The sequence below is a fragment of the Python bivittatus genome, unplaced genomic scaffold (assembly GCF_059951505.1).
Source record: "Python bivittatus isolate LINGU-HERP-01145 unplaced genomic scaffold, Pbiv_v1 ctg000070_np1212, whole genome shotgun sequence".
In the NCBI taxonomy this organism is placed as follows: Eukaryota; Metazoa; Chordata; class Lepidosauria; order Squamata; family Pythonidae; genus Python; species Python bivittatus.
In genome coordinates, this window is record NW_028277034.1 from 11318316 (window position 1) to 11337674 (window position 19359).

Sequence of the window (19359 nt, forward strand, 5' to 3'; positions counted from 1 at the left end):
AGCTACCAAAAGGAACAAATTAGGAATTGCATACAAAGTTTATGGGGACACCCCCTGATTTGGAGATAGACTAGTTTTAGGCTTGCAAAAAGTAACAAATAAGAAATGTTTATCTGAAAATAAGTATGTCCCTAGTTACTTTCATTGTGGTCCTGTTTGTGTTAACTTGTTCAATTTGGGTTGGGTTTTTGTTTTTTCTGTTTTCCTATTTTCAGTCTCTGTGCAAGTACATTTACATGGGGTTTTACACTTCTGCAGAACACTATTTGGAAACTTTCTAGAGCTCAAGCTGAGGAGATATGGTCAGTGCCCAACTTGGCTTCCTTCATACTTGCCTTGAAAAACAGTATGTACCTTCCCATTTAGATTTGGTTGACACCATGGAAAATATTATTTGGGAAAATTCTACATTAATGAATTTAGGATTTGTCCTCCTGATATTTTCTTTCAGATAAGAGTTTTACTTATCTAGTACTTTTACTTCTTTATTCCAGTTTTTGTTAGATAATGTAATTGCATTTTTTATATTTGCACTTTAAAAAATGTATTCAAAAAGCAAACTCACAGTAATCACTGATCTTCTCTGTGTGCTTTCTACGAGCAATTTTAGAAATCACAGAAATTAAAACCACTAAGATTTCTTCCTACGTGAAAACAGCACTTTTCCATTATCTCAGTTGGTCTATCTAAAATAGGTTTCACAAACTATTCCTAGGCTTCATTATTTAAAAAGCTGTGGCCTGCCAAAACACCTAAGGATAAAGTTTGAAAAAAAAATTAAGTTCAAAGTAGTAAATACTTGCTTTACTTAGTAGCATACTATATCTTGTCAATGAAAAAAGATCATGATGATGATAGTAGCATCATCTCCTGGCTCAGCAGCAGTCTCTACTATTCCAAGCTCAATGCTGCTGAAACTCATAAGATATCTGATAATCCTACTGAAATTCCTATATGGAACCCACTCTCTTAACTTCATTTCTTCAGGGTTTTTTTTTTAAATGTTTAATCAAAAAGATAAAAGAAGTTCCAGTTTCTCATAAAGAAAATTGAGGATCTAAGATACATGCGTTATATAATATGGAAAGCAAATATTGCTTTAGTATTAATTATGTTTGCTGGAACAATGTTTTAATTTGATTCAAATTTTGATCAGCATGGTTAACTTAGTAGTATCAATCTTTTTTTCCTGTCAGTATCAAACCCAACAGCCTCCCTGCATTGACCTTTCATTTCCTTCCTTCCTCTCTCCCTCCCTCCTTCCTTCCCTCCCTCCCTCTCTACAACACAAAGTATAATTCAGTTAGCTTAATTCAGATATGTCAGTTACATCTTTAGGATCAGTATCATAGTAATATTTTATCTCCTGGAAATATAAGACTCTACTTGGAGCAACTTCCTAACTCTCATGATATGAACTAAAACAACTGGATAGTGTGAACCTAGTTATCAATACAGCTGGGTCACAATGGAATAAATACCCTCAAGGTATTGCAAGAATACCCAAAGCAGTTTACAAAACAAAGTATAACAAAACTTATGTAAACAGAATCAAAATAGAATTATTAAGTTAAAGGAAAAGAGATTTAAAACCTTCAGTCTCATTTTTTTTTCCTGTCTTCCTAAAAGTCTCAAGGGATAACTCTTAATTTCATAAGTAGGTTGCTTCCACCAAAACACACACACACACACACAATTCCCTACTAAACAAATATCTTTTTGGTGATAATGCACCCAACCTGTATGGTAGAAAACAGTTTTCAAATAGTCTGGCTTTAAAGTATGTTGGGTTTGATAGATAAATATCAACACCTTAATAAAGCCTGGAACAAATAGTAATGCAAAATATTATCTGCACATTTATTTAAACCAATGATCAAGTTGGGCAGCAATTTGGGAAAAGTAGATTAAATATAGTCATTCAGAACTTATATCTACATTAGCATTTGGCTCGTAGTTTGTCAACTTAACTTTCAGTCTCCCAAATGTGTGCCTGCACAGAGACTATGAAGAAGAAAAACAGGTTGCTTACCTGTAAGTGAAATTCTTCAGATGATCATCTGTGAAGTCACATAGTTCATCCTCCTTCCCCACTTCAGGTATCTCCTTTCTTCCTTTCTCATAAGATCCATGAAGGAGCTGAGTAGGAAATACACATACTGTCTTTGCAAAAAAAAATTATATCCCTTTGAGATTAATGGCATGAGTACCAGTTTTGGTTTGAGTTCTAGAAAGTTGCAGAATGCTGCTCTGCACAGGCATAATCCTCATATATGTAACTACATATATGATGATTCGAAGAATATCTGTTAAAGGTAAGCAACATCTATTTTCTCATCTGAAATTGTAACTTCAACTATTTTGAAACTCCATTAAGGAGTAATTTAATTACAGGTAGTCCTCGACTTATAACCATTCATTCAGCAACCATTCAAAGTTATGATGGTGCTGAAAGCAGGGACTTACAACTGGTCCCCAAAGTTACAGCCATTGCAGAGTCCCTGAAGTCACATGATCAAAATTTGGGTGGTTGGCAGCCTGCCCACATTTATGACCACAGGGGTGCTTCAACTCCTCCCACCCACTTATCTCTCCACCATCTATACCCTTTTGGCCCTGTGCACTCTGTGGCACTTGCTGCCCTAGCTGACCTTTGCCATATTCTTGCTCCCACTGCTGACAAGATTTTCTTCCCAAGGTCGCACATGGCAGTTTTCCTTGTGAGACTTGGGGAAGATGGCCTCATGTGACCAGCAGCTGCCTCATGAAGGCCCAGGGCAGGCATGCCTCATCAGCAGCGGGAGCAAGAAGACGGCGAAGGTCAGCTATAGTGGCAGAACACAGGGCGACAGGGACCTCAGAGTGCAGGGTGGCAAGAGTGACAGTGGCTTCCCAGGGTGCAGCAGCTTTGCACCACACTGCTGGGCTGGGGCTGGGCTTTGTGCACGCAAAGGGGCTTTCTGGCATGCCACAGCTCTGGGGCTTTTTGCTTTTTAGAGCCACAGCATGCCAGGAAGGCCCTTTGTGCTGGGTGAAACCCAGCCTCAGCTCTACCTGGCAGCACAGTGCAAAGGGGCTTCCTGGTGTGCCACAGCTCTGGGCCTGCAAAAAGCTTGCAACTCCAGAGCCACAGTGTGCCAAGAAGCCCCTGAGATGGAGTGCATTCTTTCCCTGGCCTTCCTGAGTTTGCGCTGGATCACTGCACCCCCTCCCTGAACTCATGTGTGGCCTGCATTGGCCTTCCTAGGCCTCACCCCTCACCGCCATGGCATCTCCCAGGCTCCTTACCTGGAACTTCTGCCTCTTCCTGTTTAACAACCCATGTGTTAAGTTACTACAGAAACGGGACTGCTCGGGATTGCTGTTGCTAAGCTATGTGATCATGTGACATCACACTTTACAACCACATCACTTAGCAACAGAAATTCCAGTCCCAATTGTGGTCATAAGTCGAGGACTACTTGTATAATGTAAATGTGTCACACAATAAAACATTTACAGTAGTTGGCCATTCCAGATCAATTTGTGAATCCTCACTGCTAAGCTCCAATGAATGCATGCCTCTCTCTCATATCTACTTTTAGGTACTTTTAGGTTTTTGGCTTTCCCAGACGTATATCTATTTTCTTTGTTAAGCCATATTTAATTCACTCAAATGGTGCTAAACCTCAAGGCTTCAGTCTAGGGTCCTGCAGCTCTGGACAACCATTCATATGGTCCAGGTTCTAAAATTAGCTGGTGTATAAAGCAGTCTATCCGAATGCTTTATCTTTCTTAGAACACCACATGGTAACTTCACTTAAAGAATATTCTGTCCCGCTTATGGGAGATTTACATCGTTGACCCAAAAGTGCCATTTGGGAATTGTTATGAGCAGAAACTTGCATTTTTAATTTAATGGATATAAATAATTAGATGAAACCCAGACTCTGTCCTGCAGATACTGTCACTGGAATCTTCCTTAATTTGTTCCATTGTTTGAAATAGATCTACTTAAATAGGACTAAGTCCGGATTTCACCATGAATTAGTATATAATCAAAGATTAACTATTTTAGTTCAGTCTGATTTCAATGATTAAAAAAAAAAACTATTTTATAAACTGTAAGCTTCTAACTTGGCAGGTATTGATAATGAGTGGAGAAAAACTCAATGCATGCCACGTGAGGTATGTGTAGATGTGGGAAAAGAATCTGGAGCAACAACAAACATCTTCTTTAAACCTCCATGTGTGTCCATCTACAGATGTGGAGGTTGCTGCAATAGTGAAGGGCTGCAGTGTATGAATGTCAGTACAAGCTACGTCAGCAAAACGGTAGGTTGTTTCCACTGCGTATTATTTAGATCCCTATTGTTACTTGGATACATTTTAAAGTAAATGCAATATCATTATAAAATATAATACAAATAAAGTTGCTCTGGAACACAAATTGCATTGTATTAACAGAACAGTAGGCCATAATCAGCTGCATAAATGGTAGAACTGGGAAAATATAAATAAGTATAGCATTTGAAAGGATAGGATGGGCATCCTGTGGCCCTGGAGTCTCATTGAGCTTCTGAACTCATTTTTGTGGCTCTAGAGCTTAGCAGGGATCAATTACTGACAGTATAATTGCTGTTTAAATCCTAGGATTGATTTAACATCTTTTTTAATAGAACACACAAACAAAAATACCCCATTAGTGATGGGTGGGGGAGAAATAATGTTCCCTCCCATTGTATTAATATCTTGATGGCTCTGTGGCCATTATTTCCCCCTCCCAAAAGAAAAAAAGAAAAATAAATCAAGTGTTACCTCCTGCCACCAGAAGCTTGGTCATTTAGCACATGTATGATTTTAGAAAGTGTTTGAGTTAGGACATATATATAGTGTTTCACAAACAATGCCAGAAGGGTTTTAGTGGGTCCCATAGCATCTCATCTCCCTCTGTGTCATAAAGAAGCTGGACGAAAAACATCAAGATGCAGGTCTTTTGATCTGATCAGCAGAGCTCTTTTGGGGGTTCTTACCCAGCAAGGACCTAGAGGAGCTTAATGCAAACTGCTTGTATACTCCTCACTGCATTGTTTTTGAACAGTGGTGGTAAGTCTAGTTAGTATAGAACACTATTTACTTTACAGAAAGATAAAGGATCCCTGATGGTTTTACTGAATTGAGTGACTTACAGATACTTTGACCAAATTTTCCATAACTATCCTGAATGCCAGGAAAAGTCTACCAAGCATGATGTCCTACTCTGGCTGTTGTTCAAATGGTTTATTGTTTTGTTAGACTTAACCAATGAAGTACATGCTAAATATTTTAAATATATTCAATATATTGACAAGAATAACAATATTAAACCAGTAACCAATAAAAGTACCTCCACTTAACTCTCCAAATATTGCCACAAATCACTGCTTCAGTATAATTAATATTCTATGCAAGTCAGTATATCAGAAACTTCAGTAAATTCAAGCAGATCTTTAATTATCTTTAATTTTATTAGACCCATTTCAGTCTTAATTATACCACAGTGATTATTAGAAAAAAAGAACGAAAAACTAAGAATTTTCAAATTCAGATAAACATTCACATACCATGTAATACATGAGGGACAGTGACCCTGAACTCAGCATGTGGCATTTTGCCTGCTGAGATGTTCATATTTTTTGCATCATTCAATTCATTATAAAGGCAATTCTTTTTCCATGGTTTCGATCAGACTGTGGGGAAAACATTTCTCAAAATAGTTTTAAAAGACATTGTAAGTCACTTTCTCAGAGTTTTAAATGTCTTGTAGTGTTTGATGTATACTTTATGTTCACCCACAGAGTTTGGAAATATATGCATTAGTGGAATGCTTGAAGTCATTTTTGAAATATGGAACTATTTTTCCCAAGCATTTTTGTTCATTTGATACAACAACATTGATGATTTAGTAAATGTTATCACCAATGGCATGCATATTAAATATTTCCTTTTATAGCATTTTTATTTCTTTCCATATTTTATGATCCCTTTTGATTTCATTGACAGAAAGCAGGAGAATATAGTAGCGGAACTTAGTTGATTCTGTCATAATTTCAGTTTAGGTCTGTCATCTCTGTCATATATACTCACAATTCTATTTAAAAAAAAATCCAAAAATTATATTTTTTTTTCTCTTTCACTTAAGTATTATCATTGATCACAGGCTTAAGTCTTTCCCATACATAGATTTAGTAGAAGATGTATATTAAACTGTTATTTTCTTATATTTGGAATTAACAGGAACCTTTTAAATAATGTATATTAATCTGCACAAATTTAATATTAAGGTACTTTATATTAGGGTAATTCAAAACAAAGGATTTTTACTTTTAAGATCACTTTAAGAAGATATAAGGAATGTGTAAGAAACAGTGCAGTTCAAAAATATATAAATAATAAATACATCAGTATGTTGATCTGGATAGTAATATATTAAAATAGCCTTTTCCTTTTAGTAACAAGATCCCTGATATAGTGAATTACATAGAACAATTAATTTCATTCTGTTGCTGTCTCAGTCATGTAAACAGTTTACTGCACCACCTGTTAATTTACCTGGAATGTATTATTGTCTGCAGGCAGTGTTTGAGATATTGGTACCTACGTTCATGCTTGCTTTCCTGTACTCTAGCTCAGTTGATTCTGTATGTTTTGATTGGCTTAGTCTTTTTCAGTGGCTTCCAGTGATTTCCTGGAAACTGTGTGGAAGACAGAGATGTAGAAATGTCCTTTTTGTTTAAGTATAATTTGAGTTGCACAAGATTCCTACACTAATCACAGTCCTTCAGATGTGCTGTTGTTGAATCTTCAAGCAAATACAGGATTTGTCTTTTGTTACTGTTTACTTTCTTTTGTCATAAATAATTTAGTCATGCAAAAAAAAAACAGCAGTCTTTCTGTCAGGATGCACCATTCTGTAGCTCCTGGAATTCCATTTCTCCCTACAGCAGACAGCATTACATCATAACATCTCCTTCAGAAGGCTTTCTCCCTCTTTAGACTTATTGTGATTCTACAAACCTCAGAATTTCCTTAAGCATACTGATCTCTACCTCATGAGGAGGCAATGCCAGATTATCAGATGGAGAATATTTTCATTGTTGTACAGATAATAAGAAGGCAGGAAGGCATATATAAAGCACTCATTCCACAGAAACATATATAACTAGAAATTAGAGATCATACTATGATTTAGGTATCAGAGCATTTATTTATCACTAAACTATTCTGACATGATTTGGAGAATAATCTAGGCAAGGCAGGTAGCTTTATTACAGCATATTATATCAGGAAAGAGTACCTTTAGTTTTTAAAACTTTGCCCATGTTTTACTACTTACCAAACAAAGAAAGGAAATATATATCTAAGTATTGTATGTAACAATACACCCACAATCTGTTGTATTTAAATAGCCACCTTTATTTATCTGCTCGATTTGGATCTTGTTTTCTTTTTACAACTTTGGAATGATTTACATGCAGCTTCCCCACAATGTTTTATTTAGGCACTGACTCATATGCTAAACTATCAGTGATGTAATAGTACTGGGTGCTTTAAGATTAATCTAATTCGTTAAATTTCAAATGCCTTAAAACACTCTGCCTCTAGAATTATGTCTTATATACTCCTTGCTGGTATTTCATGTCAATGAACTGTATTACTTAATCAGGCATTTGATGGGTGATTTTTATAGTAATAACATTCTTTACCAAGAGCATAAACCTTTACCCTGATTTGGGAGTCAGGAACAGTATGTCAAAATAACTGATTTACAGACTACTGGCTACTAAGGACATTAATCTGAAAGCATTCTCTCTGTCTGTCTCTGTCTCTGTCTCTCTCTCACCACACACACACACACATTATTCAGCTTAATATTTGTATATATGAAATACAGATATTGTATTTGTATGTGTGTTTGGTAGCTTTTGCTGGAATTTAAATGTTTTATTCTTTATCAAGTGATAGTTTACATGTATGAATGAGCTGTCATAGATAGGTTTTTATGATCAATTCCAGCACAAAACCTTTCAGTTGTAGTCAGTTTACATATTCATCTGTCAGGCATTTTTTTTTTCTATCCGTTCAATAGTGTCTGATTCTCAGAGACTGCCTGAACAAGTCCCTGCAGTTTTCTTGGCAAGGTTTTTCAGAAGTGGTTTGCCATTGCCTGCTTCCTATTGCTGAGAGAAAATGACTGGCCCAAGGTCCCCCAGCTGGCTTTGTGCCTAAGGCAGGATTAGAACTCCCAGTCTCCCGGTTTCTAGCTGATGCCTTTAACAACTACACCAAACTGGCTCTCAGGCATTACAAGCACAATAATTATCCATGGTAATGAAATAATAGCATTTTTCACATGAGTATTGTATCTTATGACTGCTACAAGACACGTCTTCATCAGTTGCACAGACCTGCTGTAAATTAGCATTGACTGACATATTGGCTGCTCTGGAACCTCTCATAACCAGCACCTTCTTTTCCATTTCCTGCATCACATTAGATAGTACAGGCATTCCAATGCCTTTTTTTCTGTGCTTCCTTTTTTCAATGGGGGACATCAACTACCTGCCGTAACCCATGCTCACGTGTCATCATTAGATGTAGTATTGATCTCCTGAAAGTCTTTTCTGATCTGCAAAGGATCAGGACAATGTAAAGAATACACAGAATGGGTTTATGGTGTGTTAATACCTTGCAAATGAAATAGGTCGCAGTGTGGCATAACTCAATGTATGAACTAGCTCTACATTTTCCAGCAATACATTTAAAATATTAGACATATCTACATAAACATCAATATAAATACAGCCATCTAATGTCAACCTACAGATACTAGAAAGTGGCTATGCCATTGAAAGTTCTGCTTTCATTGAGGCCCCATTTATTTTATAGGAGAAACTAAAGAAAGGTTTTCCTGCCTCTCTTCCAGATAGCTGTGTTGAGGAAAGGGAACAGTTGTGACATGCATAGCACTCATATTTCTAAGTCAGAGATGGGCAATAATGTATTTGAAAGGAACTGTGTTGACTGATGCAAGCTGGTAGAAGTATTGCTTTACAATAGAAATGAACTTTGAACAGATATATATTTCATCATGTGCCAATTATCAGACCTAATGTAAGAAAGATGGCTGATAATATGCTAGACAGATCACACCTCATTCTCTATTAACAATTTTATCTGTAGTATATTTTCATCGTAGTTATGTATGGAACACACAATATTCCACATCCACTATGCATTTGTCAGTGTTGCTCCCCAAAATTATTTCAATGTATATGCAGGTTCTTTTTTTCCAGTCAGGCTGAGTTGTCTTGAGCCCGAACTGGATAAAGGAATAGAACTTATACTCCTAACGCATTGCATCTTTTTGAATCTAATAGCTAATGATATTTTAAGTTCAAAGCATATCTGATAAATTCTACCTCATTTATTTATTTATCTAGAAATACTGATCACCTCATTTTTAGATACTTGTTGCATGAATAAAAATAAAAATGTGAGGACTAAATGTATTAATCATTGATCATGTACCTACTATTTATATGAAACCATCTTTTGGGGGCTCTGTTGATAAGACTATGCCTCTTTGTTATAAAGTGTTTATAAAGAAATTTTATAAATACTTTAAATAAGCACATTCATGTACAGTACGTCAGTTAACACTAAAGTATTTCTGCCCATTTTCAAAGCCTGTAATCACTCACAGTCTTGTGTTATCTTGACCATGGAATGTATACCTCTGATTCAGAATGCATTGAGTTAACTGCTAAGAAGAAAAAAGTTTGGTTGTGGGGGAGGGGAAGAGATTTTAACTGATGAAGACATTTAGCTTTGAACATTTTAATTCATGAAAAAGCTCTGTGAAGGAAAAAAAAGAGGATAATAACACATAACTAGTATAGTCTTGACTTATTTTTTTTTCTTTTTTCTTTTTCTTCTGCTCTTTGTAGTTGTTTGAAATAACTGTGCCCCTCTCTCATGGTCCCAAACCTGTAACCATCAGTTTTGCCAATCACACTTCCTGCCGATGCATGTCCAAACTAGATGTCTACAGACAAGTTCATTCAATTATTCGACGCTCCTTGCCAGTGATACAAGCACAGTAAGAAATTGCATATTTCTTCCTACATTGCTAAAAAAAACCCTCTAAAATCAGTTTAAACTTATTGTGTGTTGAAGACTAAGGACCAAGATGTATAAATATGTGTTCTGCTTTAAAATAAACTGGGTCCCATAACCTAGTAAGTATTATTGAAGTTTTTGTTGTCTTGGAAAATACCATTTTCAATGGAACGTACTGATATAAATATAATAAAAAATGTTATTTGTCTTCTGAAACATCTGTGTTCCATGTATAGTACCACTTGTCTTAAATTTGCTTTGAAATACATCAATATGTTTTACCCTTAGGTGTCAAATAACAAATAAAACTTGTCCAAAAAGTCATATTTGGAATAATCACTTATGCAGATGTCTGGCACAACATGACTTCAGTTTCTCCTCCTATCCTCCAGATACTGGTAAGCAAATATGGGTCAGAAGATTACTGTCACTTATTTAGTTTCATTTATAGAAAAGAAAAGAAAATGCACCCAAGATCTTTTTATTCCTTTATAGTGTTCAACTTATAGAATATGGCATAATTTATTCATATTCATACAACTCCATACAATTGTGTAGTTACAAGTGCAATGATATAGAAATGAATAGGATGTAATTCACTAGTTGTAAAATTAGAAGATGTGCGTTCTACTCTTTTGCAATGCCTGAAGCATATTATTTTTATTTCAAATGCTTAGATACTGCTGAAGGATACCATGATATCTGTGGGTCTAATAAGGAACTTGATGAAGAAACCTGTCAGTGTGTCTGCAAAGGAGGAGTGAGGCCTTCTAGCTGTGGAATTCACAAAGAACTAGACAGAACATCATGCCAATGTACATGTAAAAATAAACTGCTTCCTAGCTCTTGTGGACTCAACAAAGATTTTGATGAAGAAAAGTGCCAGTGTGTTTGTAAAAGAACATGCCCTAAACATCAACCATTAAATCCTACAAAGTGTATTTGTGAATGCGTAGAATCACCAAACAAATGCTTCTTGAAAGGAAAAAGATTTCATCATCAAACATGCAGGTAAGCAAAATAACTGGAAAAACAACAGATTTTCATAACCTTGGAACTTTCATTAGATATTCTTCTATAGTTTATAAATGACAGTGGGTATAGTTTCTTGTATTTTCTTATATTTCCTAAGCTTGCTACTCTTTTAATTTATGACTGATAACTCATGCTTGAGAGTCAGTTTGGTGTAATGGTTAAGGCATCAGGCTAGAAACTGGGAGAGTGTGAGTTCTTGTCCTGCCTTAGGCACAAAGCCAGCTGAGTGTCCATGGGCCAGTCACTTTCTCGCAGCCCTAGGAAGCAAGCAGTGGCAAACCACAAGAAAACTGCAGTCACCAAGAGTCAACACGGACTTAAAGGGACCAAAAAAACAAACAAACCCCTCATGCTAATCATAGTGAAAACCAAGCAAACAGGGTCACTAATCTGGAATGAAACATGTCATATGTAAATGGTGAAACAGAAAATAGATGTTGTGTTCAGTAGTTGTATATGATTAACATGCCTATTATTTGTGAATATTTATGATAATATTGTGAATATTGTACCGAAAGGTGGACTTGGAAGAAAATGTGCATAATAGGATAAATTCTATGTGGATTTTCAATATGATGATATATTTACAATGCATAGCTATTATCAAGCAATATGCAGGTATGGCTGAATCATGCCAGTTGACAAGTATAGTGGAAATTACATACTTGTTAAATAATTAATACCAAAAAATAACTTACCTGAAAATAAGTTTAAAAATGAAGAAAGCTTAAGGGCAGGACAGCAATCCTTATATGGTGCCTGTGGATAGGCTGAAACTGCAGGATAAAAAGCCCTAGCTGAAGCATTAATCTATCATGTTTTATTTTTTTTCCATTTAACCTGACCTTTAATATACACTCCATGATTCTATCTATGCCAGATAGTTTGGTATGTATTTCCAACAGGCATGATGTAACTTGAGATTCAGAATTGTGTATAAAATATAAATTCGTCAAGCTAGTGTGACAGGTTATACAGAAAACTTTGCACAAGATGTGGCAGGCCAGGCCAGGCCAGGCCAGGCCAGGATGATTACAGCTCAAGTGTCTTTCCCATTCTTTGGTGATTTCCTCATAGCTCTGTTGATTTGTTGAAAGCAAATTGGCTCTAATGTAACCTTAATCCTGTTGCAAACATGGAACACCAATGTGTTCTTGCAGAACACAGTTTTCTTTGGTAGGAGGGTCGTATGTCTTGTCTGCCATCATTAAATATTATGAAAATCTTAGCAAACATACCAGCGTTTGTGAATACTAGGACATTTCACATCTAACTCATTTGGGTAGCTCCTGAAGAGTGTCTGCTGCTTCAAGAGTGTTTGCTTTACATACAGTTACTTCTTTTTTTAAAAAAAAAGTACTGCTTGTGAGCTTGACACTGTTTTATATACTTCCATGCTGAGAAAAGTTCCAAACACTGAAGCAAAATGACTTTTTAAAGAAGAGCAACACCTCAGGTCTTGCAGACCCTTTTCCTATAACCTATTAGCATTGTCCAAAAGGTATGGCTATATCTATTTTCGAGAGCTAAAAACACCACCAGAATATTCCATAAACATTTAATGAATCTGATAATTCATGAGAAAATAATAATATAATGTAGTTCCACATGCTGTATCTGTAGTGGGGCCGTGCAGGATTCCAAAAGATTCAGAAGTTCTTCAAATCCCAGCCAAGCCCAGCACCTCCCTGCTATTCATTAATTTTCCAAAGCAATCTTTAAAAAGGTCAGGCTCCTTTCATGAATACAGAGAGGCATTGTGCTTGCACAAGGTCCAAAACAGTTCTTCTGAATTATTTTCCACATATGTATTGTCGAAGGCTTTCACGGCCGGCATACGATGGCTGGTGTGGGTCTTCCGGGCTGTGTGGCCATGGTCTTGAAGTCTTGTTTCCTAACGTTTCGCCAGCACCTGTGACTGGCATCTGCACTGTTCCTGTCTGTGCTCCTGCACTCTGAAGATGCCAGTCACAGGTGCTGGCGAAACGTTAGGAAACAAGACTTCAAGACCACGGCCACACAGCCCGGAAGACCCACACCAGCCATTTTCCACATATGTTCATCTCCAATACGTATCAACTCTGCAAATCCTCATGAACAGCACCTGCAAAGGTAAGTGATGCTGTACACTGTTTCCATGTTATAAACTTGCTACTCATGATATTGAAGGTTGATTACAAGAGTGCCTTTTCTATAGGTACGTATTCATAATTCCCCTCATTTATTGAGAAGCGATCTGATTGTGCTGCCATTCTTTCTTCCGCAACTGCTTTGGCTTATAATTTAGAACATACAGTAGATTCTGCCAAGTTTCTGTTGCAGATTATAAACTGTAGAAGTTATCTCTTTATTATTAAGTCTGGATGAGTTTTCTTCATTTTTGCTGGGGTTTATTTCCATGGCTCCAATTACTCATTATATTTGGATATGCAAAGTTCTATGATAGATAATTTTGCAGCTGTACATGCTCTTTACAAATAGTCAAGGGAAATGCAGTAAGAGTTTAGAATTCTTGTTGGTTAGGTCAGAATTGAAAAAAAAATTGTAATGACTAGTTTAAATTTATGGATTGCTATGTTAAAGACATTTTTCATATGTGAATTACTGTATTAACTCACATGGTAACCCTGCAAACATTTGACCAGTTGAATGCTCCCATGTAGTTAGAGATTACCATTGCTTCCTAGGAAATGTTTTATACATATGTGGGAGCTTATTTAAAATGCCATAAATGGAGGAGGGAGGGGGAAGCACATATTTGCCAGTAGAAATTAATGCAAAAGTAGAGGTATATATAATGGAATCGGAACCATTTGAAATGTGAAAGATCCCCTTTTGATGCAAAACACCCCATTACATGTGCAAAACAGTTGTTTTGAACACAAAAAGCAGTGTTTCAATCATTTCAGAAGTGCTTCAAGCTTAAAACAAGCTATTTGCCCTTGAAATAGTATTTTAAATTCAAAGTGGGGTATTTCAAATGTGAAATAGTTAAAATTCACCATGTTTTACAATATATATGCACAAGTAAAAATAACTAGCCAGAAGGAAAGCATGTGGTTTGAGATTCAAGAGAAGGACAAAGGAATTGGACTTGAGAAACATAGCTCAGAAAAATTCCCAATCCTGCATTGGGTCTTTTATACTGAGAATAAGATTTTCTTCTGGAGTATCCTTCTTGTTTGAGAGGTGGATTACAGTATCTGCTACTGGAGCCCAGCCCCAATTCTGTTGACAAGCTCCAGAAGCAACTTGAATTAAGCTTAATGAGGCAGGGAAGTGCAGGTGAGGTTGGAAACAGAAGGAGGAATATCAACTTCTTTTTCTGGTCCACCACAAAATGAAAGTAATATTTTTATTTCAAACTGGAAGATGTAAATGAGTTATTAATTCTGAGCCATGCTAATTCAGCATTATAATACTGTGTTGTATAAAAATAGAAAGAAATTAAAAGAATTTAAACTATAGTTGTGTTGAAACTTGAAGCATATACGTCTCGCTCTTGGTTCACTGCCAGTGTTTAAAACACCCAACGGCTAATACTTTGTCTACATTATATGCCAGAGGTTTTTTGGCATTGTCAGTGTAAGGTTATATTAGGTCAACCTGGTTTAAAAACAGCCTTAAGAAATTATGCTATGACATACTTGTTTATAGCTTTTATTTTGCAATCATTGTAGAAACAAATTATCTACTGATGCAAAATATTTATCTTGTAAGCATGAATTATTGGCTGGTAAAATATCTGATTACTTTCTGGACCAAAAGTAATAAATGTCTAGGAATAACACTATAAATTACTACTATCTTTTCATCACCATTTCAGATGATGTATAAGCTTTGAACCTGCACATTGTTCTCCTAATGTAACAAAAATTTTGTGTGAGCAAACTATGTATACTTAGCATTGGCTTCAGGCCAGGTTTTATAATTAGATATTTCCATGAAAAGAAAATAATTCAGATTGGTAGGACAGCTCATTCTCCTTAGGGGTGAAATCTTTGGACTAGTAGATCCTGAAAGTAAAAGCTCACTGCGGTGAAAACAAGCATGATTATGGCTAGCTGTATACATTTATTTTTAAAAAAATATTCATTAATATTCATTTTGCATAACCTGTTGTAGATATTTTATTTATGATGGGTTGGTAGTATTAATGGCGTACACTATTTTCAGTTTTGAAAGATCTAATATGGCACAGTTATGAGGCATAGTGTCTTACATATGGCCTCTGGTTTTGTCCCCAGACGTACAGCATGTAATATTTCCGTGGCATTGGTCAGCACTCAGCAGTGTTCCCATCTTCTCCTCTATGGGGCAGTCAGTGGGGATGGAGATGTTAGCAGTTCTTTTTAGCCACTGCCAAAGGGGGAGTGATGAAAACCATAGCTACCTATGCCTCAGCTCCTTTCTTATACCCTCACTACTTCTGCTTTTTATGGCTAGGGGAAAAGTTTTTAAAAATGAATGATTGAATTATTAATATATTTTGTACAGTATTGTTTTAAAAAACCAAGTACCTGTCATATAGTCTCTACTTGGACACTGCTGAATTAGTTTCCTTCATTTTGTCTTAAATAGTTTACAGTACAATTGAATACACGAGGATTTGGATTGATTTTCCAACATTTCATAGGTTATAGTAAAAATAAAGTAAGAGATTATGTATATTACTGTGCTCCTAAAGGAAACTCATATGTGTAACCTATTAATAAATATTAATAAATTACTTCCCAGATAACATAATCTGTACTGTGATCATCAGCCAAAAACTCATTGGCTGGATTTTCACAACATGCTTAACTTGGTTGCTGAATTAATATATTTGCACAATACATTGAATCATATACTGACCAAATGCTCTGGATTTGTGTAGCACACTAAGCCATGAAAAACTAACCAGATTAAAACTATCTAAGTTTGTCTGTAGGTCCTAAGCATTTAACTGCCTTGGTTAAGCGTTTGTGTGATTCCAGCCACCGGATGACTGAATTGGTCCTTTCCTTTCAGCTAGCTTAATTTATAGGATTGCTGTGGATATAAAAATGAAGAGAAGCTACTGTATACTGCCTTGGAAAAAAGCCAAGATGTAAATGAAATACCTATAAAATTAACATAATTTGCTAGAGTATTAGGATCTGTTTTACAAATATTTACTCAGATTAAAGCTACAGATATAAATAATTATGGAATGCAGTAAGAGTAGATTAGATTCATTGGGACTGATGGTCCAATTACTGGTTCTAACTCTCCCTCCCTCCCTCCCTCCCTCCCTCCCTCCCTCTCTCTCATATAAATGGAAATGTGCTAGCATGTATAACAGAAATTATAAAAGTATATATAACAGAAATATGCATTTCTGCGCATTTTGTTTAACTTTCATTATGGTTTATTTACATACTGTATCAGAAATGTTCCCTGTCAATAGAATCTATATTGGTTTTGTTGCATTGTATTAAGAAGAATCCTGCTTGTGAGAAGGAAGTAGAAGGGAGAATCTGGAGAACTAGATAAAAAAATCCATTGAATATAGCATCCTGTTTCCTGCAGTGGCCAGTCAAGTGGCACAAGCAAGCATGAAAGCAATGTCTCCATCCAGCACAGTTGCCAGAGCAACTGGTATCCAGTGACATGCTGCCACTGAGCATGGTTTTGTTACAGTTCACTGTTTAGTCTCTGTTTTCTAACTCCCACAGCAAAAATGCTGATCGAGGCAGATCACTGAACCTCCTGATGGCTACTATTGCAGTTATGACATAATGGAGGCCCTATTGCTCACTAATCCAGAGTCAAAGCAGCTAATAACCTAGGGTTGTATGCAAAAATGCAACGGCCAGGGTGTACTCCCAAGTACCAAGAAAATAAAACATATCCCTGAAAACAAAATGAATTGAAACCTACAACTCACCATACCTTACCTTAAATAGTTCTATCCGTTGTTGGTTTTTTTAAGTGCTTGTAACATGTATTACACCTTTTTTCAACATACTTTTTTCCCATTTACTCTCAGTTGCTACAGACCACCCTGTACAGTTCGAACAAAACGCTGTGATTCTGGATTTTATTATAGTGAAGAAGTTTGCCGCTGTGTACCCACATACTGGAAAAGACCACTTATCAATTAGAAAAGACAATGTCATTTGATGTACATTTTTTCCTGTTTCTATTTTTTTTAAAAAACTGGACTGCTAACGTTTGGATTTACTGTGCAGAAGAGACATTATAATATTATTGGAAACAGACACATTTGTACTCTGAGACACATGGGAAGTAAATTTTTTAAAAACCTGGGATTTTCTTCATTATGGAGAATTTAATTTGCCAATGATGAAGCAGCCTAAATTTTCTTCATTGTGATTTTTTTTTAAAAAAAAGATAATGATTACATAATTTATTTCTTTTAAAGATACTGTATGCAATCCTTTTTTTATACCAGAAACAATTTTTAAATTTCACTGTGATCAATATTTTTATATCTTGCAAAACATGTTTTAAATAAAATTGAAGTGTATTGTATGCTGTTTGAGTAAATGCAGTATTCTGTCCTGTTTATTTTTTTATTTTTTTATATTTATTTAGATGTAATTGATGTAAATGATTGGATGACACTAAGTTCTTTTCTAAGATCCTGGTCTAGATTTCCTATGCAGTAAAGTGAGTGATAACTAAGATAAGAAAAGTGGTGGCCCAAGGATGCACTTCAGCTAGATTACCAATATGGCTATGAAATGAGGCCAGACACAGAAAGAATTTTGCATACTCAAGGAACTCTCCAGGTATGCAGCAGAAGTTTGTGTTAAAAAATACATTTCTACCAATGAGTTTGCAGATGATCATTATTAATGGTCAAAGACCGAATGAAATAGTTTCCAATTCATAAATACATATCCAACAAAAGGATGGAACACTTGGAAAACAGAGTTGAAAAACCAAACAAAAACCAATTTAGTTTGACTTTCAGAGACTACAGAGTTTGGTCATGTGATGATATCACTTGATGGGCAGGACCAAAATTTTTCTGCCTGCTTTTGAGACAGTTTGGAGGGTTATAAGGGACAAAATTAATATAGTAAGTTATTTATTTTAATAAATAACATCTAAACATTAAAATTTGGCTTGCCCTTGATATTTTAGGGGTCCTCTCAATAGATGTTTTGAAAGCTGTGTCTTGGTCCTAAACAGTACAGCATGGAGAGATGTGCTTGACTTCTCCAGAGTTCAGTCAACTAGGTTTTCTCCCTCAGTGTTTTCCCTGTTCTGCACCACAACTGAACAAGTAGAACCCTGTCACAGACGTAACCTTAGAAAGAGAGGGTAAAATATAAATGTATCTACAGCCTCTGTTAAGAAGATTGGAAGCTGCTTCTTCATAATTTTTTTTTTCATTTTCCTTTTTTCCCTTTCTATTTCCTTTTCTATTGCTTTTTCTATTTTCTTTTCTCACTACTATTTTTCTTTATTTTTATTTTTTCTTATGGCTTTTATTCTGTTAAAAAATTCTAAAAACTATATATAGTTATATAGTTTTGTATAGCTATATGTAAAAACTTTACATATATATAAAGAATCCTGTCACAGGAATGCATTCTTCCTAGATTCTGGCAACAGAGTACTTCGGTAATGAGCACTTCAGTAATTAAATACCTAACATTATTTCAGTTATAATGTCTAAATCTTCTGCATTATAGTTTAGTCTTGCCAAACCTTTCTGTTCCATGTCAATCTTGCACACAAGCCTTTGAAATATTGAGGTTTGATAATGCATTTGCACACATGACTGAAATTATGTATGAAATCTTGCAGTAGATAGGACTGTGAATAAGAATTGCTATGCCCCACACACACACACACACCCATGAAACATCTGACATTCTAATGTTTTGGCACTTAATTATATACAACTTGTAAACTTTTGATAGAAGTGCTTTTGATGCAGCTGTCGCTGTAATGCTTGAATTCTAATTGTAAGTGACATGACTTCTATGAGTCTCAATCTATACCAGTTGCTGATTTTTAAAAAGTTACTGCCTGTATTTGTAATTTTTATGCAGATACACATATGTTTGATACATATTTTGAAATTTTAAAACTGCAGTTTAAAAACACACCATTATTTGGGCATGGATTACTTTGAGATTAAAAAAATCCCATAAAAATGATGGGAAACCAGGCACAGACCGCTTC

General features: G+C 35.7%; 1 protein-coding gene across 2 annotated transcripts in view; it reads left to right on the forward strand.

Annotated features, from left to right (window-relative positions):
* The window catches only part of VEGFC (vascular endothelial growth factor C), a 57107-nt gene extending 39420 nt beyond the window's left edge, over window positions 1-17687 (forward strand). The window contains exons 3-7 of one of the 2 annotated variants that reach the window (XM_088132019.1): window positions 4124-4314; window positions 9969-10120; window positions 10429-10538; window positions 10818-11151; window positions 17186-17687. In XM_088132019.1, the coding sequence (XP_087988145.1) occupies window positions 4124-4314; window positions 9969-10120; window positions 10429-10538; window positions 10818-11151; window positions 17186-17300 (902 nt within the window). In that variant the 3' untranslated portion in view covers window positions 17301-17687. The remainder of the gene's footprint in view (window positions 1-4123; window positions 4315-9968; window positions 10121-10428; window positions 10539-10817; window positions 11152-17185) is intronic. The other variant, XM_088132015.1, reaches the window with a different exon arrangement.
* The last annotated feature ends 1672 nt before the right edge of the window (window positions 17688-19359 follow it).